Source organism: Apodemus sylvaticus, chromosome 7, assembly GCF_947179515.1.
Source record: "Apodemus sylvaticus chromosome 7, mApoSyl1.1, whole genome shotgun sequence".
Classification (NCBI taxonomy): domain Eukaryota; kingdom Metazoa; phylum Chordata; class Mammalia; order Rodentia; family Muridae; genus Apodemus; species Apodemus sylvaticus.
In genome coordinates, this window is record NC_067478.1 from 49,097,077 (window position 1) to 49,124,704 (window position 27,628).

The 27,628-nt window shown below is 39.5% G+C and overlaps 1 protein-coding gene across 2 annotated transcripts in view; it reads left to right on the top strand.

Moving 5' to 3' along the window:
* Col12a1 (collagen type XII alpha 1 chain) overlaps positions 1–27,628 on the top strand; it is a 120,947-nt gene that overhangs the window by 22,971 nt on the left and 70,348 nt on the right. Inside the window, exons 12-25 of one of the 2 annotated variants that reach the window (XM_052187756.1) lie at positions 2,038–2,310; positions 2,787–3,059; positions 13,337–13,609; positions 15,753–16,019; positions 16,525–16,717; positions 17,554–17,675; positions 19,278–19,427; positions 19,510–19,629; positions 19,729–19,893; positions 20,578–20,724; positions 23,069–23,208; positions 23,706–23,835; positions 24,378–24,520; positions 24,822–24,951. In XM_052187756.1, the coding sequence (XP_052043716.1) occupies positions 2,038–2,310; positions 2,787–3,059; positions 13,337–13,609; positions 15,753–16,019; positions 16,525–16,717; positions 17,554–17,675; positions 19,278–19,427; positions 19,510–19,629; positions 19,729–19,893; positions 20,578–20,724; positions 23,069–23,208; positions 23,706–23,835; positions 24,378–24,520; positions 24,822–24,951 (2,526 nt within the window). The remainder of the gene's footprint in view (positions 1–2,037; positions 2,311–2,786; positions 3,060–13,336; positions 13,610–15,752; positions 16,020–16,524; positions 16,718–17,553; positions 17,676–19,277; positions 19,428–19,509; positions 19,630–19,728; positions 19,894–20,577; positions 20,725–23,068; positions 23,209–23,705; positions 23,836–24,377; positions 24,521–24,821; positions 24,952–27,628) is intronic. The other variant, XM_052187755.1, reaches the window with a different exon arrangement.

Here is a 27,628-nt window from a genome sequence, read left to right on the forward strand (position 1 = left end):
GTGCAGAACTAGTTTTATTTTAATTTCTTCTGCACTTAGTATTCTTTTAATTGGCTGAAAAACTACATTGCTGACAAATATATTGACATTGTTTGCTTCTGGCTATGGAGAACTGGTTTTCCCTTTAATATTGCTTATAGAGTTATTTTTTTGTCACAGTTTTTTTCATAAAAAGAAACTGTAGAAGTTAACACTACATTCTCATTCTCACCCCCCCTCCCACCATCACCACCTGCCACCATCACAACAACAGCTGAGGAGGAAGAGGAGAAGAAGAAGGAGGAGCAGGAGGAGAAGGAGGAGGAGAGAAAGTGGGAAGCGGGAGGAGGGAGTTTTGCATTGAGGCCAGTGTGTTCACAAATACTCAACTGTTTAGACACTGGGCCACCACAGAAGAGCCTGGTGACTGGCAGCCAGCCCTACTGTTTTTCATGAAATTGTGGCATCTAAAGTTTCTTTTGTAAATAGTCAATTTAACATTTAACATCTTAATTAAGCTGGTGCTTTTTGAGCTCTTACTAGGTGTCATGTGCTATACTAACCATGGATTATCATATTTAGGCACTTCAATAAGCTAATAAGTAGTCATGTTTAACTGCTGAACAATGGCTCAGATTATTCATTCATTAAACTTCAGGACCAGGATTCATAGCCATTAGTCATTCTGCTTCATTTGTTTTTGACTAATTTGGTCTTTTTTCTTGACATGCTTAATGAGTCATGGATAATGGTTGCCAAATACAACTTTCTTTCTTCTCTTTCTTTCATCTCTTTCTTTGGTCTTTCTGAATCAACCTTTCCTTCTTTCTTTCTTTCTTTCTTTCTTTCTTTCTTTCTTTCTTTCTTTCTTTCTTTCTTTCTTTCTTTCTCTCTCTCTCTCTCTCTCTCTCTCTCCCTCCCTCCCTCCCTCCCTCCCTCCCTCCCTCCCTCCCTCCCTCTCTCTCTCTCTCTCTCTCTCTCTCTTTCTTTCTTTCTTTCTTTCTTTCTTTCTTTCTTTCTTTCTTTCTTTCTTTCTTTCTTTCTTTCTTCCTTCCTTCCTTCCTTCCTTTCTTTTCTTTCTTTCCCTTCTTCTTTCCTTCCATCCTTTCTTCCTTTCTTTTTTCTTTCTTTCTTTCTTTTTTTTTTTTTTTTTGTGAAGGTATCAGGGTTTTACTATTTAGCTGTGGCCAGTCTGGAACTGACTGTGTATACCAGGCTGGCCTTTAGCCAACAGAGATCTACCTGCCTCTGCCTTCTCAGTGCTGTGATTAATTTATACATTATCACTCTCCAAATATTTGCTTATTGCTGGATTCATTTTGTTTTCCTTTCTTTTCTATCTGGAGTCATCTATTGGTATGTTGAATTTTTCTTTTAAGATTTTGATCTATTTATTTTAGTTTTATGTGTTTGCAGTGCCCCCAGAGGCTGGAAGAGACTGACTAATAACCTTAAAACTGGGAACAGCAGCTGGTTGTGAGCTGCAGTGAGGGTGGTGGGAATCAACCTAGGTCCTACTTTCAACCACACAGCCATCTCTCCAGTTCCACGACATGTTGAAATTTTAAGTAAATGTCTAATTCTGCTTGTTACCTGCACACAACCACATTCCACTACAGTGTTACTCCAGTCAATTGAGAATGAGTTTACCTTTATTGAATGTGCTGTCCATATGGACAATCTTCCTTCTTGAGCATGTTTTCCAAACATAAAGTCAATTCAATTTCATGAAGACCCTAAGTCTGTATTATCCATAGTGCAATTCAACTTCAAGATTTGTAGTTAGTGACGTCCATCAAGTGCTTGTCATATACTTCTTCATGTATATAGTCTAGTTTTTCCTCTATGTTAAATGGTCATACAAATAAGAAGTTACTTGCAGGATATTTTCAGGATGTATTAAGGTCTGGGTAAATGTATGTTGTAACTAGCATGCTTGTAAACAAAATTGGTCATGGAATTCAGTTAGAAAAATCTTACAATTAATGTTCAAAGACTACCTTTTGTACTCACAGAATCAGATAGCTTTTAAAAAATGGATGTATTTTTAAATTTCAGTAAAAGGAGTACCACGAAACCTGAAGGTGACAGATGAGACTACGGACAGTTTTAAAATTACCTGGTCTCAAGCTCCAGGGAGAGTCTTAAGGTATCGAATTAGATACAGACCAGTTTCTGGTGGAGAAAGCAAAGAAGTTACTACCCCAGCCAATCAGAGGAGGAAAACACTGGAGAACCTGACACCAGACACAAAATATGAAATATCTGTGACTGCTGAATATTCCTCGGGACTTGGCCCTCCACTGACAGGAAATGCAGCCACTGAAGAAGGTAGAGAAAATACGACAACTGCATGGAAACAAAGCCCATCACCCTGTTCCCATTGTGGGAAAGCTTTAGGGAAACTATTTTATGTGGAAGATTCTGAGGCCAGATTTTACTCCAAAGATTTTCGCCCGCTTTGAGACAGAGTACCAATATGTACCCCTGGCTATCCTCACACTTGATTTTTCTATCTTACCCTTCTTAGTGTGGGGATTGCAGGTCTGTGGAACTACATCCGGCTTCCATGGAAGTTTTGATTTGTGTAAACACAGAAGAGTAATTAGATGTTTGTTCATTGTTCATTATCATTTAGGATCCTATTTAGCAATGCTTAAATTTTTAGCTAGGCAGTGGTTTATATTGCCATAGAGTCATTACATAGGATATAAAGTTAATATGACACACATGAAAAAAATGGGTATTTTCAGGTCATTTGTATTAAATAATGCCCTTTGACACAGTCTTTTTTTTTCTAAATAAAGTCAGAGGCAATCCAAGAGACCTAAGAGTTTCTGACGCTACGACATCAACACTGAAGTTGTCTTGGAGTGGGGCACCAGGAAAAGTGAAGCAGTATCTTGTCACATACACCCCAGCAGCAGGAGGCGAAACTCAGGAGGTCACTGTGAGAGGGGATACAACCACCACGGTGTTGAGGAAATTGAAGGAAGGGACACAGTATGACTTATCTGTGACAGCACTGTATGCATCTGGGGCTGGTGAGGCCCTTTCTGGAAAAGGATCAACACTTGAAGGTAATTAAGGTCGCAAGTTCTGGTGAATATTAGGGCTGTGTGTGATTTTGCATGAAGAAGCTGCATGCATTTTAGAGAATGAAATCTGGAATCTGTGGTCTTTTCTTTCTTAAAAGGAATGTGTATTGAAAATGAATACTATAAATCAGCAGGTTGAATTGCAATATAGGGCAAGCAACTGATGTAAGGCCATGGGTTGCTGCAATGAATAAAGTGGGCAACATTCAAGTCGATGGATCATGGGAAGCATGTAAACTCGAGCCTTCAGAGGTCTCATGGTCATGCATGTCTCTACTCTCAAGGTCCATATATGGGGCCACTCTCTGCCTCTACTCATCTTTTTCTTTCTTTTTCTTTTTTTTTTGTAACATAAAATTTTAATTTATAAATATGTATTCTATAGAAAGCCCTTAAATCATGATTTATATACTCATTTTTTATTGAGTATCTTCTTCATTTACATTGCCACTGGTAAAACAATTCCCAATTTTCCCCATCCTAAAAGCCCCCTCCCCAAAGATTCCCTACCCCTCCTCCCACCCCCTGCCTCCATGTATATGCCCCTCTACCCGACACACTCCCACCTCCCTCCACCCCACCCCACCCCATCCATTTCCCTTTGTTGGGGCCTCTATTGAGCCTTTACCTGACCAAAGACCACTCCCCACACTGATGCCCAACAAGGCATTCCTCTGCCACATTTTTCGCTGGAAACATGTGTACCCCTTGGTTGATGGTTCAGTCCCTGGGAGTCTTGGGGTGTCTGGTGTCCGAAGTCATTGTTTTTCCCATGGGGCTGTAAACCCCTTCAGCTCCCCCAGACCACCCTCCAGATCCTCTGTTGGGGACCCCAAGCCCAATCCAATAGTTGGTTGCTAGTTTCTGCCTCTGTATTTGTAGGGCTCTGGCAGGGCCCCCCTGGAGACAGCTATGGCATGCTCCTTTTGGTACACACTTCTTGTCGTAGTGTCGGGGTTTGGTGACTGTTTATAGGATGACTTCCCAGGTAGGACACTCGCTGGGTGGCCTTTACTTCAGTCTCTGCTTCACACATTGCCTTCCTTATTGCTCCTGTGACTACTCATCTTTTTCATAAAACATTCACCATTGCTTGAGGAATATGAGACCACACCATAGGCTCTTATTGTTTATATTATTTTATCATTGTATTTTACATTGCTTATGTGAAATGATGGTGAGAGAAACTTAGTCTGAAGCAGATCACGAGTGCAACAAACCAGTGGAGTTGGGCAAAGAGCCCAATGTCAGTTGGGACAAGGAGCAGGGAAGAGGGGCTGTCAGTGCTGTAACCATCAGCGACAACACCTGTGTAAAGATAGTCCGGATTGTAAATAAAATTTTAGTTAAGAATTAAGAGCACATAAAACAAGATTAAATAATAGTAATAAAGAGTTTAATCTCAATAGTCACCAGAATCCATTCTTAGCAGAGGTTTTAAATAAAATATCAAATCCCGATATACAAAGAACTAATAACCAGAAGAACATTGGCTATGCCCCTTATCTATGTGACCTTGAAATGACCCCTCTCCCCAGACTCAGTTTGCTTCTATATAGGGGAATGATGGTCCTCTTTTTTTCCTCCTAGGATTGCTATGGACCTCAAATGGGAGAAAGCTGGGGAGACCTTTGGGGAACTGTAAAATACTATCTATAAAATAGCTTAGTAACTTCAGAGCTCATGCCTAAAAGGCAAAGCTTCAGTAGTAGTTCAAAGCTACTGATGGGCTGCATACAAAGTTTGAATATGAGAGGTAGACATGGAAATTACCATGGAAACAAACTGCAAGCACTAGAAACATGTAGTCTTTGCATCTGAAAGAACATCCAAAGTACTTAAGAAGTGTGTATTTGTCTTAGTTGGGGTTTCTATTCCTACACAAACATCATGACCAAGAAGCAAGTTGGGGAGGAAAGGGTTTATTCAGCTTACACTTCTGCTTTGCTTTTCATCACAAAAGGAAGTCAGGACTGGAACTCAAGCAGGTCAGGAAGCAGGAGCTGATGCAGAGGCCATGGAGGGATGTTTCTTACTGGCTTGCTTCCCCTAGCTTGCTCAGCCTGCTCTCTTATAGAACCCAAGACTACCAGCCCAGAGATGGCACCACCCACAAGGGGCCCTCCCCCCTTGGTCACTAATTGAGAAAATGCCCCACAGATGGATCACATGGGGGCTCTTCCCCAACTGAAACTCCTTTCTCTGTGATAACTCCAGCCTGTGTCAAGTTGACACACAAAACCAGCCAGTACAACCTTTTGATGTTTATTTCTTCACAAGGTTTTCGAGGCTTCCAGCATAAACTGATCAGACAATATTTTTAAAAGTATGAAGTTTGAAATTATATATTTTTTTACAGAATAGGTGTAGATTATATTTGCCAAGATTTCTTCCATATAGTGAGATTCTTGGAATCAATACTTTCCCTTGTGACTGGACCTTTTAACACATAATCCTCATCTGTGTCCTCAAGATTTTAGAAAATACATTCACACTCCATCTAAACTTTCTGCAATAACTTTAGTTCTTATTGTTCACTTGTTTTACGCTTTCATGTATGGACTGCTGCCTTGCACATGGACTTGCACCCCTCCCTATAATCTCTACTCACCCTCTCTCTCACACATCCATGCCTCCTTGTTTTGTCTTGTGATCTATTGAGATGCACCAGGGTCATCCGTCTGACTATAGGTTTGGAGCTATCTGTTGTGGATTAGTAGTGGCTACACAGCTGAAGACAGTGGCTCCCCCTTTCCCAGAATTTGTCATTAGCCATTAGCTTGGAGGCTCTCTCTCCCCTTTCCCTGATTAATGTTGAGGAGGCCAGTCTTGTGTGGGACACCAAGTCTAGTGCAGGTAACGCCTGTTGATGTTTACAATAGTTGAATCCAGTCTAGGAAATGGTCTTTTGTCACCCATCTTTCTTTTTTTTTTCTTTTTTTTATTGAGTGTCTTCTTCATTTATATTGCCAATGGTAGAACCTTTTCCAATTTTTCCCCCCCCCAAAGCCCCCCTCCCCAACGATTCCCTACCCCTCCTCCCACCCCCTGCCTCCATGTACATGTCCCTCTACCTGATACAGTCCTTCCCCTCCCCCCCACTTCCTCCCCCCCATTTGTTTACCTTTGTTGTGGCCTCTATTGATCCTTTACCTGACCAAAGACCACTCCTCCCACTGATGCCCAAAAAGGCATTCCTCTGCCACATTTTTGGCTGGAACCATGTGTGCCCCTTGGTTGATGGTTCAGTTCCTTGGAGTCTTGTGTCACCCATCTTTCTTGATTTTAAAAATTATTTTCCACCAAGAATAATGTCCTAGAACTCTCAAAGAGCAAAATGCGCTTTTAAAACACATTCTTTTTGGCCTGTGATTTTTTTTTAGGACAAATGGGTAGTGTAGTTGTTTATAAGTTTATGACTTTATACAAGTGGCATAGGGCAATTTCCTAATTATCTTCATGTATGAATGTTGGCATACACACATTTACATGTATATGACCAGAAATTATTTCCAAGGAAGATGCAGAGGAAGTAAAATAAATTCAAAAAAGGCACAGTTTCTTATTTATTGAGAAGAAAAAAAAAGCAAAATAGTTTGTGAACTAACTTAAAAATATAGTGATTCTGAAACTAAATTGTGTTGATCAAAGATTTCTTTATATTAGAGTCCTCTGCTTATCCTGAAGATTACAAAAGTGCTGTCCTCTTGTTTTTATGAACATATTTATTCCATTGCATTATGCGTGGTAAACTTGACGAGTCTGTGGAAGCATTGCTGTGGCTAAATTAAAATAATAGATTTTTTTTTGTCCCTGCTTATTCCATTTCATTTTATTATATCAACTCAGCCAAATTCACATACCATATACAGGAATAGGATATGATGGCGACTGTGGGGAGTGGAAAGCCCAGGGCAGAGCCAGGCAAATGCTTTTGAGGGCTGCTGGTTTTCTAATCTGGTTTTCTCCTGGGAGAGGCAGTGGTCAGTGCAGACCTTGAAGGAATGTATCTTCTATCCAGGGCTGGGAGTCAACCAGCAAGAGCTTCTGTAGGTTGAAAAATTTGCAGATTACCTTGAGAACACGTGGCTTTCAATACAAAGAATGAAAGTTCTGCCTTTCCCTTTTTAGAATACTTTGCATGGTCTGCAACTGTCTCTAACCTGAATTTGTTTCCTAGTACTTTTTCCTTTTGAAATGCAGCCGATGATCTGAAAATTCCCCTGTCTCTGGAAGAGAGATTTATTAGCATTGGCACTAGGGGAGTTCATGGTTGGCTTAGGACTGTTGTGTGATAGAATCACAAAGGCAGAGTTTATTACTATTTCAGATCCGAACTTCAGAGGAATCTGAGCAGAAGCCATTAAGTTTGATTTATATTGTCCCCAACCCCCGTTGTTGTCATTAGAGTAGATAGGCTTAATGCTATTACTAAAACACTGCTGTGCATGCAAATGTGCTTTGAGTCTGGATAGAAACCTTCCTAGTCACCCTTGGGACTTGAGAGGGTAGGGACTACTTTGATAAATCTAAATGAATAATGCTTATCTTTGATTCAGAGATTCACCACAAGTGAATGAAAATATCAGTTTGGGGATAATACAGTTCTGTTTCGGAGTTTTGAGCATTTCCCAGCTGTGGAGACCACGCCTTTTCAGGATTTCCTTTGTTTCAGTTACTGTAGCGACCTGCTAGGGCCTGACCCATGAATGGCTTCCTACAGAGCAAACCAAGTTGACTCAGCTGACATTTTGTTACAGTGAGGTTTTCAACACAGTGTGGGGATTCTGTCTTCTGCACAGTTACAAGGGCTTCTCCAAGGTGGACTAAACAAGGCCTCTCTGTTTTCTTAGATTTACTGCTGTCTCATAGTTTAAAAAATATCATACATTGTGGGGTATAAGCATTCTGACATTGCCAGGGAACTTTATCATGACCATGGGATGCCAATCCAGTTTCTTTTCTGTGGTTTTATTGCTCCCCAGAGGAATAAAGCTAAGCCAGACTTGGAGAGGCAATAAACAGGGAAGAGAGTTGTCTACTCGGGCAGTTCTGAAACTGAACTTCAACTTAGTTGTTAGGTATTTACAAACTGCTTCTGCCTTTAAGTAGTTGAATTGAGTTGCTGACAGTGAACTTTGTCCTCTGGAGAGGTGGTTCTGGTTCTGTTTCCACACGAATGTTATGTTATCCAGGAGCAGGTCTTCTGCAGTCGGCTGTGGAAAGTTGGATGGCTCCAGAGCTGAGCTCTAACGGAAAAGACAAATTGATTTAGAGGAGCATTTACATTACATTTTCAATTGGACTTCTATTTCTGAAAGTGCTGTGTGACATCCAGTGAAGGCTGGCTGGAGCAGTCTATAAGATGAAACACAGCTTCATTACAGGGTGATCCATTCTTCAGTTATCGTCGTCGTCGTCGGCTAATTTATATTTTAATTATGTTTGAATTGGATGCTCATTTCCTTTTTGGAAGGCGAATGGAAAAGTGCTAAGGAAACATAGGAAAGTTACTTAAATGAGACATTCGTTCTTTGGCGTAGCATGCGGAAAAAATTGTATAACTCAACTCTTTGTCGATGTTCAGATCATGAGAAATACACCTGTCTGCTAACTTCCACAGCATCAGCAATGAGACAATGCAAGCAGACATGACACACACACACACACACACACACACACACACACACACACACACTCACAGGCATACACGCATGATTTATAGTCAGAACAGAAATGAAGGACATCAAAATTGTTTTTAAAGAATATTCTTAATTTGTTTTTTTAAAACAATTGCATACATGTATATAATGCATCTTAATTGATCTATCCTTAACTTTCCTCCCACTGATCATGGACACTTCACTTCCCACACTGAACACATCATCCTCCTACTTTCATATCTTCATTAAAAAATATAAGCTCCTGGAGTCCAATCAGTGCTACTCCAATGCATATGGGCATGGGCTTATCGGCCTGAGCACAGACAATCTGCCAATGCCTAGGAAACATGAATCTCCCTCTCCCAGTTGTCAATAACAACCAATGGCTCCTTAGCTAAAGGCGGGGCCTCATGGACCCTCCCCTTTCCATGTTAAAATATCAACTGGCTTGATTTTGTGCACGCTATGCAGGAAGCCATAGCCGCTGCTAGTTCATGACTGCAATGACTGAATCCTGTCCAAAAGATGGCGCTTCACAGCCTGTCCCATCCTCCCCGCTTTCATTCTTTCTACGTCTCTTCTGCAATGTTCACTAATCCTCGGATGTTAGCATGCTCTGTTTAGGACCAACTACTCAAAGTCTCTTTTTCTCTTTGACTGAATACCAAGATTTTAAACTCCGAATGAGTCTTAACACCTTTCAATCTACGAAAGAAGCACTCTCCTATTCCTTGTATTAACCTGGCCCCAGGAAGAACGCACAGGCACACAACTGAGATGGAATCAAAGGCAGGAAAGTGATGGCACTAGGAAGAGACATGGAAACACACACAGTAGGTTCTATTCCAGAGATAAATGGAATAGAGAGAATGCAGGTATGCACCTCAGGGCAGGAGAAAGTCAGCACTACAAGACTTATTAAGCACGACTGAGAGACATTCACTTGGGATAGACCCTGTGCAAGCTGTAGGACCAGAATGCAAATGTCTGGGAGCTCACAGAAGGGAGGGAGCAACCTCTACAGCACATGTGGTCCTCAACTCGGCAAGATAGTGAGGAAGGAATGGAGCCTGTGGGGTGTGCTCACTGCCTCTGGTCTGGAGAGCACTGGCCTGGAGAGCAGACTCTGACTTCCTGCTTATCTTGTCTTCTCTTTCTCTCTCCTCTTATGTATTCTAAAAATGGACACCTGCCTCAAGTCTAGTCTAACCAAATTATTTTCTGGTAGTTACTGATAACTGGAACTTTTTGGAGGCAGAAAGTAGAAGCATATTAAACAAGCAAAGCCTGCCTAGATGGCACCTTGATTAAACTCCATAAGAGTGTCATTGACTGTTTAAAAGCAAATGTGTTGAGAGCCATTTTCTTCTGGGACAGGATGGGGGCAGAGAGACGGGAGGGAGTCATCCCGAACCCCAGTTTATGAGATGGAAAGGCTGTGATGATAAGCTAAATCACCTTCCAGTTCTCCGAGAGTCAGTTTGGTGTGCATAACACTATGCTGTAACCATACAACAGAGAGATCACCACACAGGCTCAGAGGCTCTCATCACGACTCACAATTTGTCCAGTTTTGCTTATCACAAATTCCTCATTTTCCAGGAGCTGTTATTCTGGACCAGAGCTGGAGTGAAAGGTCACTGCCACTCTGGCCACCTGTGTCTTCTGAACAAACAGCTCCGTTTGTTCAGAACGGACTGAGAGGGGACCAGAAGGAGAGTCGGGCATGTGTGGAGGGAGGGGAGATGCAGAAGAGCAAAGAGTCATAGAGGGATGAGGCACAGGGCAGATTTAAGAGACTTTAGGAACTGGTACTATTTAGACCCAGCCTCATGTCTTCCTTCTGACGAGCAGCGATGAGCTTTGCCTCTCCAAGCCTTTCTATGTACCCGATCCAGATGTTTTACTGCCAAGGCACTAGGAAGTGACATAGCTTGCTGGTGATGCACTCAGCTGGTTGCACACTTAACTTCAACACTAGCCGCGTGCCAGCCCCTTTCCTGCCTGTTTCACTACAGTTTCCTATATAGTTCCTTCAATTTTTGGTAATCTGATGATTGACCAAACCAAGATTTTATTTAAAAACAACAAACAAACAAACAAGCAAGTAAACAAAAAACTTTGTAGGTTACAGGTCTGATAAAACTTTCTCTTCATAGAATTATCCTTTCCTCCAAAAACCATGGGTTAAAAAGTATCTTGTATTTCATTAGACTACATGACCTCCTACTTTGTAGACAAAGCAGCAGTCAGTCAGTATGCCTGAGAACAGAAGACACTTAGCATTGAGGAGTACTCTTATCATTCTGACTGATAGAAGAAACCAGTTTGAAACATTTGTCTTTTCAGTCTTGGCTTCTGAACTGCGGTGTTTTTCTCTATGGGATCTGAACTTAAATCTTTAGTGTGGAATGCGTGTCTGCAGACAATGTTCATACAAGTCACTCAGAAACTCTTGACTCGAAGGCCTGTTCCTTGAAACTGGGAATCTTCTCTGAGGCCATTTCAGTCATTGTTGGTGTGCTTTTAGTGAGAACGGAAACACTTTTTTAGTTGCTACTGCATTTGTATCTTAAAGAGTTTCTTGCAAATTAATTTCATGCTAGTAATTCCCTTGAAAGATCTTTACTGTGATTTTACTAGCTTTTTGTACTAGGTTTACTCATCTTTTGAGTGTTAAAATAGTTGGTTAAGCCCATGGGAAGACATGTCTAGTGAACTGGAATCTGTTTTGCTTTAAGCACAGAAACATCTCTGTGAATATATTTTTGCCTCAACCACAATTCTCTTCCTGTTATTTTTCTCATAGTGAAATCATTTGCTTGTGTTTGGGAGATTGATGCCTGTTGTTATGGAAACAGAATGCTACAAGTTCAGTGCTGTAGAACATGGGGGAGAAAAACAGCCCTTAGAGAAAGCAGAAGTTGGTGATTTTTGTGGTATTAAAATTCCCATACTTTAAGCTATTCTCTATGTTTGGAGGATATCATTAATGCATTAATGCTTATTTAAATACAAAGTGACTATCAAGTGAGTTCATTTTCCAGTGGCCCTTCTGACTGCAGGCTAAGAGATTCAGAAGCAAAGGCACAGGTGGAAAAATGATCTATAGTAAGCAAAGGAAGAGTGTATTGCAGACTTGAAACTTAACGGAGTTGTGGGAAATCAGTCACCAAAACAAGTAGAAAACAATGAACAACCAAATGAAGCCAAGAAGCTAGTGATTTGAAGATGCACTTTCATATTACGCAAGTAAAGAAAATATAGGGTTATTCCCATGCAAGCAGCAAATACTCCTATAAAGGGCTTTTTAGCTGAGGAAAAGAAGTCACTATGTTCTTGAAAATAAGTGTTTTTGGGTTCAGTGACATATGCAGATAATTTCCTTGCAGAGATGAGAGTTCTGTTCACTTTCAAAATTATTTATAATGGAATATAAGCTTTCTGTTAGGGTCTGGTGTGTATTCCAGTTTCTCTATTTATCTGTCCCCTCTAATGTCTACCATGTATGAGAAGTGTGTGGACTGACTTTGCTGTTGTTAATCATTGTATTTACTTTTGGCTTATTCTTAATTGTTTATAAGTAGTTCTAAAATTTTAATTTTCACTCTGAGTTGAGACAATTACAGCTTTCAAAAAATATGTACACTATTGCTTATATCAATGTAAAACAATTACATGCATAATATATGCTGAAGAGGCAGATAGTTTTATATTTATGTCACAGTGTGGCATAAGTTCTAATGAAAGCAGCCAATATAAAGTGACCAGTATATTTATATTACATATAAAATATGTAAAGTGAGGGTTTTATTAGAAATCATCTGTGCCTATTATTAAGTTGAGGTTTCTATATTTTTATTTAATAGTATGTGTATAATGTATACTAGTATATATATAATAGTATATGAATAATTATATATATATATTAGCAGACAGTTTTGATTAGATAGAATAAGTGGTGTATCCTATTTCAATGACTAACCACTTTTAAGTTTTCCAGAGTATTGGTGATTTTTAGTTTCATTGGAGTTAATCTATGATGAAGGTTTGTATTTGAATGCTTTTGAATTGAATATGCAAGTAAAAGTCTCTCCAGGAAGCATTTGTGGGAGTTTAGGTTTGCAAGTGGTGTACAATTGTATTAACTGTAATTCATATAACAAAGTTGAGATTATTAAAACTAGCAGAACAGAAATAAAATCTGGTAAGAACTTGGCAACCTTTGTGAACAGTGAGCTATGCCCTAAATCACACAGAAATGTGATAAAATATTGACATTTAGACATATTTTTCCCTTTGGAAAGAACTTTAAACCACGTATTTCTCCAAATTAGGATGTCAACCTTGGCCTAGAGAACTCTGCAAGACAAACGAGCACATGGACAAGGCTGATAGTTAGGAATTGTGTACCATGCAGTTTCCGTCCATCAGTTTGTTCCACTGATTAAAAAGATCCCCAAAGCTCAGAAAGAACGATTAGATTTAGATAGGTTGACTTTGAGTCCAGTATGGTAGGCTGTGTACTGGGATGAATGAGTACTTAATTATCCAGTTGAAATTTAAAAAAGGCTACTCTTTTAATCTCTATTCCAGAACGTGGTTCACCTCAAAATCTAGTTACCAAAGACATCACAGACACATCAATCGGGGCCTATTGGACATCTGCTCCAGGAATGGTTCGAGGGTACAGGGTCTCATGGAAATCGCTTTATGACGATATTGAGGCTGGAGAGAAAACTCTTCCTGGAGATGCAATTCATACTATGATAGAGAATCTGCAGCCAGAGACCAAGTACAAAATTTCAGTTTTTGCAACTTACAGCAGTGGAGAAGGAGAGCCTGTGACTGGAGATGCCACAACTGAATGTAGGTAACATCCCAGGTGTGTTGGGATGCATGCTGGTGCGACCTTATGATTAGTCAGCTCAAGTGACATGCAGTTTAACCACGGAGGGTTTTCTTTTCTTTACTTGGTAGTAAGCATTGAACATTAATGATGTTTAAGGAGTGTGGTTTAGGTTCAAATTAGGTTTTGATTTGAAAAATAATATCACATTTGGACAGTTTTGAATTCTTTCTAGCTACATGTATTTGTCCATTTTCTTTTTCTGGTAAAAAGATCAGCTAGCAAGGATGCCCAACTAGTGAAAACATAGCCCCCACATAGACAAATAGAATTTAGGAACATTTTGGTTGTATAATCTTGGGCAAGAGCCTTCACTTTCTCCAAGAGTCGATTTCCTAATCTGTAGAACACAGACGATACATTTCTATTCTCATAGTACCACAAGAGTGACAGGAAATGACAGTAGAGTACCACACACAGTGCCTAGCCACCCAAGGATGTCAGATAACGATGTGTGAGGCTGTTTATGCTATTCACATGAGAGTCCTCATAGATTCAATACTCCTTTTCTGCCATCTTTGTGAAATCAATGCAAAAGCCCACTCAATTTCCTGTGGCTTGGATTGGTTTGTGTTTCATTACTTTTTTTTTTCTTGTGAATAATTATGAACTGTCATTTATCATCTCTTGACTGGGGAAGGAGGCATCAAGACTTCTTAGTTCTCCTTTCTAATTTTAAAGTGACAATGCATATATTCAGTAATTTCAAGAAGTGAACTTCTTTGTTGGTGGTGTGGGTAATGGAGAAAGCTGTGTGTCTGTGCAGGCAGAGAAGGATACCTTGTGCATATCTGTGCTTTTCGATCACTATTTTTTATTTTCTTTTTCCTTGTGTGTGTGTGTGTGTGTGTCTCATTATATAATCCTTGCTGACTAGGACTCACTGTGTAAGATCATCCTTAGCCCTGATTTATATTGGGTCTGGGACTCAAAGCTCTGTGTATTTTCAGAGCATCAATTTGTGGCATGTTCTCTACAGTGGTGCTCTGTCTGTGGGTTCCAGGATGTGTTGACTCCCACCATCTTGTCAGTTAAAGGAAACCGTGGGGCTCCATCTGGATCCCACTTGCCTGTGTTGGCACATGGAAACACTCCAGCAACAAAATGGCTAACTGTAGAGTCAGGCTGAGTCTGTGCTGAACGTCCCAGGGACCATTGGTGCTTTTTAGACTAAACTGATGTTCATTGTCTAAAATTTATTTTAACAAAGTTTTTATTCTCTCCCTTTTAAAGTTGTTTCATTATGATTCTTTTATCCATTTGAACATAAAGATTTCTTTGAAAATCAGGAAAGACAGGTGATTTTGTTTCCTTCAACCTTAGTGTCTTCTAAAAGTACTTAGGAGTCTTTGAGTCTTAAGAATCTTGCACTGACTTGAATGATCTGGCTAGTTAAGTCATTATAAGAAAGGGGATATAGGTTGTTTGAAGATATTTATGATCTATTTCTGACAGGTATTCATAATATGAAATATTAGTCAAAGAGCTAGTTTAATAATGATATCAGCTATGTCTTAGATTGATATTAAGCCACAGTACTTTAGAAAATACTTGATGTATATGTTTTTATCTGCTAGCTTTTGAGGTGTTTTAGGTGTCAGAATTGCCTTTTTTGTGTTCATTGTCTTATACAAACAGCAATGAGAAGGTTAGTGTCAATCATACTAACTCTGGCCAGTCATTTACAGACTGCAGCTTCTGTAAAGGCCTGAATAAAATTTCTAGCTCTGTATTTTTGATCTTTAGCATTCCTGTGGCATTATTACTAGAGGAATTCTTTACAGATAAAAGACAACCAAAAATCTAAAACCACATCTTTGGAGATTGATTTTTTTCTTTCCAAAATCTCTAGAATGCAGATAGGAAATCCCTGCAATATGAACTTTTATTTTTTAGTATTAACTGGATAAAGCAAGAGATTCTACTGAGGCCATGCTGGGATTAGGCTCACATGCCATCACGAAACCAAGACTTCAATGTTAAGCAAGACATTTGTGTCCACACTTAGAATCCAGAACTTCTTCTTACATGAAGGAAGAGGCAGACAAATACGTTTTCCTTTAACATGCTGTTCTTTATTATTATTGTTTTTTTACTTCACAGTATCTAAAGATTCCAAAATCTTAAAGGTGGATGAAGAAACAGAACACACGATGAGAGTTACCTGGAAAGCAGCCCCGGGAAAAGTCATCAACTACCGAGTTGTATACCGCCCTCAAGGTGGTGGGAGACAGATGGTTGCTAAGGTGCCGCCCACGGTCACTTCGACCGTGCTAAAGAGACTTCAACCCCAGACCACATATGACATCACAGTTCTCCCAATGTATAAGACAGGAGAAGGGAAGCTTAGGCAAGGATCAGGAACAACAGGTATAAAAGAATGATAAATATTTTAATTGAATCTGGGGCTGGGGATTATGCCTGAGTTACAGAGTATTTACCCAACAGGAATGAGTCCTTGAATTTAAGCTCTGGAACCATGTATGCAAACATTTATATTTGTAATAAATTAAATTATATTTATTAGATGGGATGTCTATTTAGTTTGTTACTTGTTTTGCAAATCTAGCTCCTTGTGAACTGATCTTTCTGCCAACTTATCAATCCCAAACTCATTTGAATTATGAGAATTGTGTATGCTGCTCTTGCAGAACTCAGGGCTTTTATTGAGCCTGACATGCTGTTCTATTAGACTTGACCCTTCTTATACACACATATTTTTGTGGGAGTTAATACAAAACACCTAAGCCTATCTTATTTGTAGTATTATTCTTTTTTCTTTATTCGATTTATTTTTTATTTACATTTCAAATGATTTCCCCTTTCCTGGCTCCCCACTCCCTGAAATTATTCTTAAAACCTTTTATTTTTACAGCTTCTCGATTTAAATCACCAAGAAACCTCAAAACTTCTGACCCAACAATGTCAAGTTTCAGAGTGACTTGGGAGCCTGCCCCTGGGGAAGTGAAAGGTTACAAAGTCACATTCCACCCTACAGGCGATGACAGAAGACTTGGGGAGTTGGTCCTTGGGCCATATGACAACACAGTTGTCTTGGAGGAACTTAGGTAGGAATGAACTGTATTTGTGCTAAAGACTGCATCACTTATGTAAATTAGTAGGTTTTACATAAAGAACAACCTCACATGTTTGCAGAAACTAGTAAAGAATCAAGCCTGACAAACAGCTTGCATTGTTTAGATACTTTTTTTTTTTTACTAAGTGATCAGGCATGACTTTAAAAAAGAATACCTGGGTTTTGACATCTCCGTATCACATAGTTTCATTACAATTGCAATCATGTGAAAATGTTTGGCCAAGTGACTCATTCTGAGACATGTCCCCGTGCCTGCCAGGGTGGATGTCCCCGCAGTGAAGCACAGTGGAGCTCAAAGGCCAGAGTCTGTTTTTGTTGCCAGCTGGCAGGACAGCGTTGGGTTGATTAAAGGTCTAGTTTTAGACAGTGAGTTGGAAAACAAAGGAATGTGAATTTCAACAGCACTCCATATCCATTCTGTACATTCCTCTTGGAAACTTTGCTTGCTCAAGTATTCATTCAATAATGTTGGAACCTGTATAATGCTTGCTGTTCATTGTCCCTTGAGTAGGAAGGATAAAATTCAGGAGGTCACTGTTTGACATTGCCCAGTGCTGAGTGTCTTAAGTCAATGCTGCCTCTGGCAAGTCCTGATTCAGTGCTGTAAATCCCCAGAACTCCCTGGAATGTTGGGTGGCTAGTTTCCTGTGATTCCCCACCAGCAAGGTGGTAACTATCTTCTTTCACAATACTGAATACTTTACATTCCTATGGGTGAAAGTTTGTTAGTGAAAATAAGTGTCTAACAAGATGAAACCTGCTCCTTTGAGACTATGGTCTACCCCACTCTCCATATCACTATTTCAGGGCAGGCACCACCTATAGAGTCAATGTTTTTGGGATGTTTGATGGAGGAGAAAGTTTACCACTCGTTGGGCAAGAAATGACAACTCTTTCTGACACAACTGTGACACCAATTCTATCTTCTGGTAAGAAACTGAATTATATTTCCATGGGAAAATAGTATTAAGAAACTATTGTACATGTGAAGTGTGAGGCTATTAAACAATGACAAATATAAGTTTCATTACAATTTATTTAAATAACTGACATATTCTTTTATATTTGTAGAAACTGCTTTAAATATCCAGTTGAACCTTTTTTCAATTTTGCATTAATTAAACACTGGATTATTTTAAAGTGAATTTTTATGAAGTGTAACTTTCTATTTTTCTTTTTAGTGATATGATTTTCTTTTGTTAAAATAGTTATATATTTTTTGACTTTGATGACTTACTCGGATGGAGAAAGAAGGCTCTATACATAAAGAACTGGGCAAGCATGGCTTAGAAGAAGAATGCTAGCACAGCCCTTTAGATGTTTTGTCCCTGGCCATAGTTACAGCTTTGATGTAGGCAAGCCACCATTTAATAGGAGGTAGAGTTTCCTTCTAAATTTTAAGGAAAAGAGCTTATTAAAACCAGTAGGTCTTAGCATAACCACAGCAGGCTGTAAAGATGTAGGTTCTAGAACAGTACATGGCAGCCAGCCATCGTGAGAAAAGTCATACACAGAGGGCACTTTTGTAATTGATAATGTGATGAGCATTGCTGAATTTTTGTCCATTTCAAAAGTGATGTAAATATGATCTGATAAGATTTCAATAAATGGGAAAGGTTATAGTGGATAAAAGAAAGTCTCAAAGTTTGGTGTGTTGCATTGTTTCATTGTTTCTCGTATGATGATATTAACTGACTTATATTTTTATTTTTTAGCTTGTCACTGAGGATGTTGGGATTATTTTCTCTTCCCAAAGCACCTTAGCTTTGTATCTGTGTTTGTGTTTGTTGTCTTGACAGCTTTCCATTTGTGTATTTCTCTGCATCCTTTTCCAAATTGTCTTCCTTCTTTCTCAGTTCTTTAAATGTGCAAACTTTGCTGTCTGAATTTACCTAATTTTTTTTAATCTACAATAGGTGAAAAACTTGAACAGTTAACAATGAAATAATAGAACAGTGTTTCAAGTTTTTAAAACGTGTCTTTACTTCACAAAGGTCTGATTTTAAGAGTCATGTGTCCAATGCTCCATAACATGTAATGGTTACCTGGTGGTTTAATTATTATGAAGAATATTTTTGGCTCACTGGAATCACTTAGAGTTTAGACATTTAACCAGTCCATGTTATGCTCATTTGCTAATATCTTAAGTAGTGAAGGAGAATGCATTATCTCATAGCACATCCAAATCTTATTCAAAATATTAATATTTGTTGTTAGATAACTATGCATTCTCATTTCTTATTTTAGGTATTGATTGTGTGAGCCTTTCAAACTGACCATCACAGTTTAACTAAAATATCTAGGCTCTATGGTTGTGAGAAAATATAGTCACAGATGAAGAAAAGATTTGCCACCAAAATGATATTTGGAGAAAGTGGTTCTCATGAATGTTATTTAAGGTTAATAAATTATAGTCATGTCTTTAAATTATGAGACCAAGCTGCAATGTTAAATAGACAACTTGGGTGGCACAGGGGACGACCTACCAACTATGTGCTTCTTACTGTCTTGTCTTACCGTTGCCATGTCAGGGATGGAATGTCTCACCAGAGCTGAAGCAGACATTGTGTTGCTGGTGGATGGGTCATGGAGCATTGGCCGTGCAAATTTTAGAACAGTGCGAAGCTTCATTTCTCGTATCGTGGAAGTCTTTGAAATTGGTCCCAAGAGAGTACAAATTGGTAGGTTTCATCAATACTGAAAACCTTTGACAATTTACTGCTATCTTTTATACATCCTAAAGTCCATGCTGTTATTTTTTAGCCCTCGCTCAGTACAGTGGAGACCCCAGAACAGAGTGGCAGTTAAATGCTCATAGAGACAAGAAGAGTTTATTACAGGCTGTGGCAAACTTACCGTACAAAGGAGGAAACACACTCACAGGTGAGTCAGGATGCTTTGGTGAGGTTTTGGCACATGCCTTTTGGTCAGGAAGGTAGCTGAGAGATGATATGACTGGCTGTCTTTTAAAAATCCCACTAGGCATGGCTTTGAATTTCATTCGCCAACAGAGCTTCAAGACTCAAGCTGGCATGAGGCCTCGTGCTCGCAAAATTGGAGTTCTCATTACCGATGGAAAATCACAAGATGATGTGGAGGCTCCATCCAAGAAACTCAAGGATGAAGGAGTGGAGCTGTTTGCTATTGGTAAGCACTGGAGGGGATAGTCATGCCCTGAGGCAGCAGGTATACTGAGGACATTTTCTGTATTTAAAAAATATTATTGGATCACCATGCTTACTCATACCAATGAATGTCAGAATTCTTGACCCTCGTAAGCAAAAGTCTAATGAGAGAGGAACTAAAATTAATGAGCAAATGGGGAAAAACTAATATTAATTCCAGCTTTAGTTCTTTTGGAATGAACAAGAGTTATCGGTATCTGAGAAGGAGAAATAAGAAGCTACAAAAAAAAAAAAAAAGACATTCATACTTTGTCTTGATGGCATTAAAAAGGGAGCTTTATTTGCCTACAAAAGAAGTTCTGGAATTAGGGAGAGGTACTATATGTACCTAGAGAAAAGACAGCTCTGTCCTGTTTTTATGAGTTCATTATAGTAAAGGGATATTTAAAAATACTGCTGGGGAGGGAGAGATGGCTCAGCACTTAAGAATGGTACTACTCTTGCAGAACACCTGAGTCCCATTCCCAGCACCTACATCAGGTAGCTCACAACCACCAGGGTATCCAGAGGCACCTGCACTCATGTGATTATAGACCAATATAGGCACAGTGAAGGAGCACTGGTAAAAAAAAAAAAGACCTGAAGTATTTGCTTCATTCCATTAATTTTTCCTGAAAGGTGCTTTCATCTCAACTCTTTTTTCAAGGTATTAAGAATGCTGATGAGGTTGAGTTAAAGATGATTGCCACTGATCCAGACGACACTCACGCATACAATGTGGCAGATTTTGAGTCATTGTCCAAGATTGTGGATGACCTCACCATCAACTTGTGTAACAGTGTCAAGGGCCCTGGTAAGCTTGGCCAGATGCTGGTGTATCTGGGTGGAGACCTCCTCATGAAATGTTCAGGAGCATTAGAGGCTTCTGCCTCCGGGATACCAGGAGAGTCCCTGAGCTGTGGTGACTAAATATAACAGTGCAATTTATAGTGTCTACATCTGGCACATAGTAAATAGTTGAAGGCTTTGTGAAAATTAATTATAAAACTTGGTTCTTGTTGCATGTGGAAATTTCTTTCATTTTATATAGGAATATTATAGTAAAACTGCCCTCCATTAATTTATTTTGCTTCTTGGGAAAGTTAGAATGAATTTAACCTCACAGACACAGTAGAAATGGTTCCAGATGTTTGTAGAATTGTCATTACTGGTGCTGGATGTCTGCTTTGAGGAACTTCCTAGTTAAGGGTCACTGCTTTAGTTCATTTTAAAATGATTATTTTTTGGGGGGGGTGAGGGTGGCACCAAACTAGGAAATGGCTTCTAGATTATTTAAGGATTCATTTAGTTTATATGGCTTAGTTGATACAAATAAAAGTGGAAAGAGACAAAAAAAAAATGGAAAGAGAGTTGAGGGACCCTCCTGTTTTAGCCCAGATCTGTCCGGGAGTGAGCAGCTTCACTTCAGTGCTATGTTATTCTGATGGCTATGACTTACAAGTTGATGAATTTGGCTTGCTCAGTAATATTTGGTAGCTTTTTTCAGCTTCCTAATGTATAGGACTGGGAAAGACATCTTATGTCCGCTTTCCATTCTTCAGCTGCAGATTTTCAAGTTTGATGATCTGCACTGATAACTTCCAAATGTAAAGAGAAGTTACAGGCTTAAAGGTTAGACCGTATGAAAGCACAAGAAGACATAGACCTTGAGAAGTTGCCTAGTTAGGGTCAGATGGATAGAGGTGCTGTTGTGGGGCTTTGAATGCTATAACCATGGAAAGGGATTGTGGCTTAGAAATAATTTTTAGAACTGGGTTTGTAGTGACAGTGGAGGGCATAGAATGGTCAATATCTGTGCAACCTGTAGGACAAGACACCAGAAGCACCAATACTGAAGGGCTTTGCAGAATTAATGACAGATCCATGATCCTTAGAGTGTGAGGAAATTTCTCTTAGACATGTGGATTGTGTACAAGCAAGCAGTCTGTCATTAGCCTACCATGATTCCAGAGACAACCGGATAAACTCTAACAGTGTGGCAGAAACATTTCTCAAGGTCCGTGTCCTTGGTTACATCCACACTGCATATGTCATGCTCTTTCTTGTATGACTATCTTCAAACTTTTGCAGATATTCTTTTTTGAATTTTGAACAACACACTGACCTTTTCCCTGGAGAAACAGACCAGTTGGGCAGCCAGAATTTTTAGGCTTCTGGCTTTGGGTGAACTGAGAGAATTGTCTTTTTCTTTTTTTATTCAATTGGAGTGAACTTTGAGTGGGGATGAAAACATCTATTATCTGTTTTTTTCTTTATTTTTATCAACTATGTAATAGTTGCAATCACTGAAGTTTCCCAGGCCATAAAACGACTTGATAATTTTGTAAGCTTGACTTTGACCCAAGTGCTAAGAGCAGACATATTCATTCAATTTGGGCTTACAAAGAAACCCAAAGGAGTTTGTATGAACGTGATTTTTCATGCTCATGGTCACATAAGAGCAACTTCTCTCTCTTTAAATCATTATTTACAACGTCTTGCTATTGGTCTTAATGTATTTATTACATCAACTTTTTATTTTCTAGTTACCGTTACACATTATTTCACTCATATCTTCCCACAGAAAGCACAACTACAGGTTTTTAAAAAATGTCTATAGCCATATTTAAAACTATTAATATTTGCATTTCATTCTTCTTAAACACACAAGAAGTAAGTGCTCTAAAGAAACTCAACACAGATAAGCCACTAGTGTTGTCATCATAGAACACAACATGTGTAGACATGGTAACGGGCTAGGGATATTGGTTTAACCTCAGACCATGGAAAAGTAGAATTGTCTGGTTTAGGTCCCTTCTACTAATTTTGTAGAAGGGGTTGAGAGAGGAGAGGGTGTGAGAGATGGCTCAGAGGTTTTGGGTCTAGGTGACATTTTAACTAGTAGTTTCATAAAGAACAGGAGACCGTGTTTAAAGAAGGACAAAGCACTCTAATTTGACTCTTCTGAGACTAATCTTTTAGCCATTTGTTCAGAGAGGCCAATGGGCAATGGACCTCTGTACAAATTCACCATCCACTTTCATGTTAAAGGGAGGCTGTGAAAACTTCTGTGTAGATCAACACCATTTTGAGCTAACTTCTTCCTTTACCACTATGCTGCAGAAATGAGAGTGTGTATCTTTTCTCTTTACACACAGGTGACTTGGAAGCACCATCTAACTTAGTTATTTCAGAGAGAACTCACCGTTCTTTTAGAGTGAGCTGGACACCCCCTTCTGACAGTGTGGACAGATACAAGGTGGAATACTACCCTGTCTCTGGAGGGAAACGCCAGGAGGTGAGCAGGTGACCCTTAAGCCCTTTTCCCTGTGATGAAGACCGGGTTATCCTCATTAGAGTCCAGAGAAAAACATGGGGTGAAAGACAAGAGGTGAATGAAGAGTGGTACTCTCTGTTCCTCTAGAGGCTGGCACTTCTATTTGGACCCCATTAAAGGGAAATAGCTTTTAAAATGTTCTTAATGGTTTCTGAGCACTGTAGAATATCAGTCCAAGTTTTCAAACAAGTTAATTGACTCGTATGCTTAGACTAGACTCATAAAGTTGACAAGGGAAACTTACTGAAGACGGCAAATTTTACTACTTTTACAAACGTGGATATCATAGCTGGGAAAATAAATTATGTTGTCACCTGAGATTGCTCTGTAATCTAGTAATTTCTCAAAACAAAAGGCAAAGTCTCATGGGATACTTTCTAAACTTCCTGCAGTTGGCTGTTTAGAGGTCTGTCAGAAAGAACGGAGTTGAGCATTATTCTTTTTATTTTCCCTTCCAGTTTTATGTGAGTCGACTAGAAACTAGCACAGTGCTGAAGGATCTGAAGCCTGAGACAGAGTATGTGGTGAACGTGTATTCTGTGGTGGAAGATGAGTACAGTGAGCCTCTGAAGGGCACAGAGAAAACCCGTAAGTCAGAAATGAGACAGCAAGAGGGACATGATAGCTCCATAATTTCATTTCCAAGACAAACAGGGGAGGGCACATGCGAGACTTCTGCCAGCCTTTGACAAATCCACTGTGTCCCAGTCAATGATGTGTGAAATTCAACATCTTAAGTATGTTGTTGTTGCTTTTTTTAAAGAATTAAATGAAACAATGTGTTGGTAACTTCTGTCTGAAGTTCTATGACTACAGAATAAAAATAGTTTAATGATGTTCCAGAAAAAGGGATTAAAGTCTCAGCAAGTTTATCTATTTTGGCTTTCATATGGTTTCATTGGAATGCTATTTGTAATCTGAACTTTGAGCATCCTCCTCTATTTATTAGTTGGAATGTGTATCCTGGAGAATCCAGTGCAGTGAACACTGATGGGTTTTTATGGGTGGAAGGAGGTATAGTAACTCATTAATTTCTCAAGCAACAATTCTCTATTTAGCATATATATTTATTAATAAAATAGGAAACATTTGCAGGGATTCAACTGATATCCTCTCTCATATTTTCCTAGTGCCAGTCCCTGTAGTCAGCCTGAATATTTATGATGTTGGCCCTACGACTATGCACGTGCAATGGCAGCCTGTGGGAGGAGCTACTGGCTACACCGTGTCATACCAGCCTACGCGATCTCCAGGAGCAGCAAGGCCCAAAGAGGTGACAGACATCTCTTTCTTAATTACTTGGGGGTTCTCAGACTTTGTAGATTTACAGTCATACTATACTGCAGTATTTATGAGTCAATATATAATATCATACCCTCCCCCAATAGAAATGAGGTTTGTGACCTGTAGCACACTAAAAACATTGGCATGAAAAAAAAAATCTCCAGTTCTTATATTTGGGCATAAAAGCTGTGTTTTAATCTAGTGGTTACAAACAGGCTTCTCTTCATCTCCTAGTAAGTGGAAGCATTTGACTTGAATGTCTTCTTTCCCTCTGGCATGTCCATGTGTAGATGCGTGTGGGGCCAACAGTGAACGATGTGCAGCTGACCGGCCTCCTTCCTAACACAGAGTATGAGGTTACCGTCCAGGCTGTCCTGCATGACCTCACTAGTGAACCTGCCAAAGCTCGGGAAGTCACATGTAAGATGTTGCTTTCTTCTGCTTCTCATTGTTGTAAACTTGACACTTGTTGGAACACTTCAGCACAATGTTAATGATAGTTTGACAATTAGTTCATAGTTATAGTTATTAATCTTTCCCTCTAGGTCAGTATATGAAAAAATGTTCATGATTTTGGCATTCCATATATTTATGCAATTGTATGTTCCTTAATTTGTCTTCCTACTTCCCTGTTCCCTTACCTCCTTCCTTCTTTCTCTTTCTAAGTAGAACCCTTCTGAGTATCATGTTATGTCATGTCATGACTGATCAAAAATCAATCTGTTATGTATCATCTACCTGTCTTCTTATCTATCTATCTATCTATCTATCTATCTGTCTGTCTGTCTGTCTGTCTGTCTGTCTGTCTGTCTATCTATCTACCTACCTACCACCTATCTACTATCTACCTATCATCTATCTATATCTATCTACTATCTACCTATCATCTATCTATATCTATCATCTTTACATATATCTATTTTTCTTTTCATGTTTAATGAACCTTATATTCAGACATATCTTATAATCAGTGGAGTTTAGAATTGCTACATGTTAATCAAGGAATATACATGAAATAATAGTGTATTTTTTAAAAGATCTATTTATTTTTCTATGTGTTTAGGTATTTTCCTACATGTATACATATGTGTACCATGTGCATGTCTGGTGCCATGGATCCCTTGGAACTGGAGTTATGGATAGTTTTGAGCTGTTATGTAGATGCTGGTAATTGAACTGGGATCCTCTGGAGGAGCACCTAGTGCTCTTAAGTGCTGAAACATTTCTCCAGCACAAGAGTGCTTGTTTTAATCTATAAAGTACACTATGTAAGATACATGAGACTAGGACTATGGTGTAACTGCAGTTTGGAAAAGGATATTTAGGGGGTTAAATTCAAACATTGTTGAAGTGAAAATTGGCACTTATAAATACTTAGTTCAAGTTTGTCAACTCATCAGTCTACTCAATCCCACAATGCATTGCTCATGCATTATATCCCAGTCATCAGGCTTGGTGTTGGGACTATACCATTGGATGATGCAAAGCAGTGGGTGTGGGTGTTTTCTCGTCTGCTCTTCTGTATATTGTTCCGTGTCTTGGGCTGATGAAGTTTGTTTTCATAGCGGTTTTAAAAAAAATCCCTTCTTTAAGAAGTGTAATTTGTCTTATGCTTGGAGAAGTAGAAATTTCTGTGATAGATGTATGGCTCAAATTTAGTGCTCCTTAGCCTACCCTTCTGAGGGAATTGAAGAAGGAACTTCAAGGGTGAAAAGGATATTGAAGAAACACAATCATCATGTGGCAGAGAAAAGAAAGAGCCCATCAGTATAAATTTATTGACAACCGTAAAGATTTATCATTGTTATGTGTTAGATCCTAACCAGTGCTTGTGACTCTGTGGATTTGGGCAGTGATACATGAGAGGGTGGGATTTGATTCAGATTGGAAACACATGTTCAGAGGTGGCTGGGACAGTGAACCCAAGTTCACACCCACAGTGAGATGGCAGACAAATGGGATAAGAGATCTGCGAATGGTTCTAGACCTCAATAGTGGAAAGAAGGACAAGAAGGAAAGGATGCAGATGTAAAAATCCAGAAGTAATGAAAAGACAGAGGGATCAGAAAGATGGCGTTAGAAATAGGACTTGGAGAAGAGAGACCTGCACAGGTGATGTGAAAGATGAAGAGAAACAGTCCAGTGGGCAGCTAGAAGGAGGTACATCTATTACAGCAAGAGAAAAAAAATAGATCCAAGGATGATGGTGCACAACTTTAATCTCAGCACCCAGGAAGCAGATTCAGGCCAATTTCTGTGGGTTCAATGATTAGCCTGGTCTACATAATGAGTTTCAGGACTGCCAAGGCTATGTAGAAAGACCCTGTCTCAAACAAACAGACAGACAGACAGACAGACAGAGAGACCCCCAAACCTCCAAAAACAAAAAAAAAAGGAGAAAAACAAAAATGGCTTTTGCCTTTTATCTTCTCCTTTTTTATTTTTTAATTTTTTTCACAGTCCAGACTTTATCCTCCCCCCCCCCCCCCCGGTCCACCCTATGACTGTTCCACATCCCACACCTCCTCCCCATATCTCCAAGAAGATGTCTCCTCCCACCTCACCAGACCTCCCTACTCCCTGGGGCCTCAAGTTTTTCCAAGGATTAGGTGCATCTTCTCTGACTGAGTCCAGACCCAACAGTCCTCTGCTGTCTATGTGTTGGGGTCCTCATATCAGCTGATGTATGCTGCCTGGTTGGTGACTCGGTGCCTGAGAGATCCTGGGGGTTCAGGGTAGTTGAGACTGCTATAGGGTCTTCCTACAGGGTTACCATCCTCCTCAGCTTCTTCCAGCTTTCCCCTAATTCAACAAGGGTCATCAGCTTCTGTCCATTGGTTGAGTGTAAATATCTGCATCTGAATCTTTCAGCTGCTTGCTGGGCCTTTTAGAGGGCAGTCATGATAGATCCCTGTTTGTAAGCACACCATAGCACCAGTAAAAGAGAGGACCGTGGGGTCCTCTCCTGAGCTGCGTTCCAATTTGGGCTGTCACTGGACCTCCTTTTCCTCAGGCTCTTCTCCATTTTTGTCCCTGCAGTTCTTTCAGACAGGAATAATTCTGGGTCAGAGTTTTTGACTGTGGGATGGCAACTCTA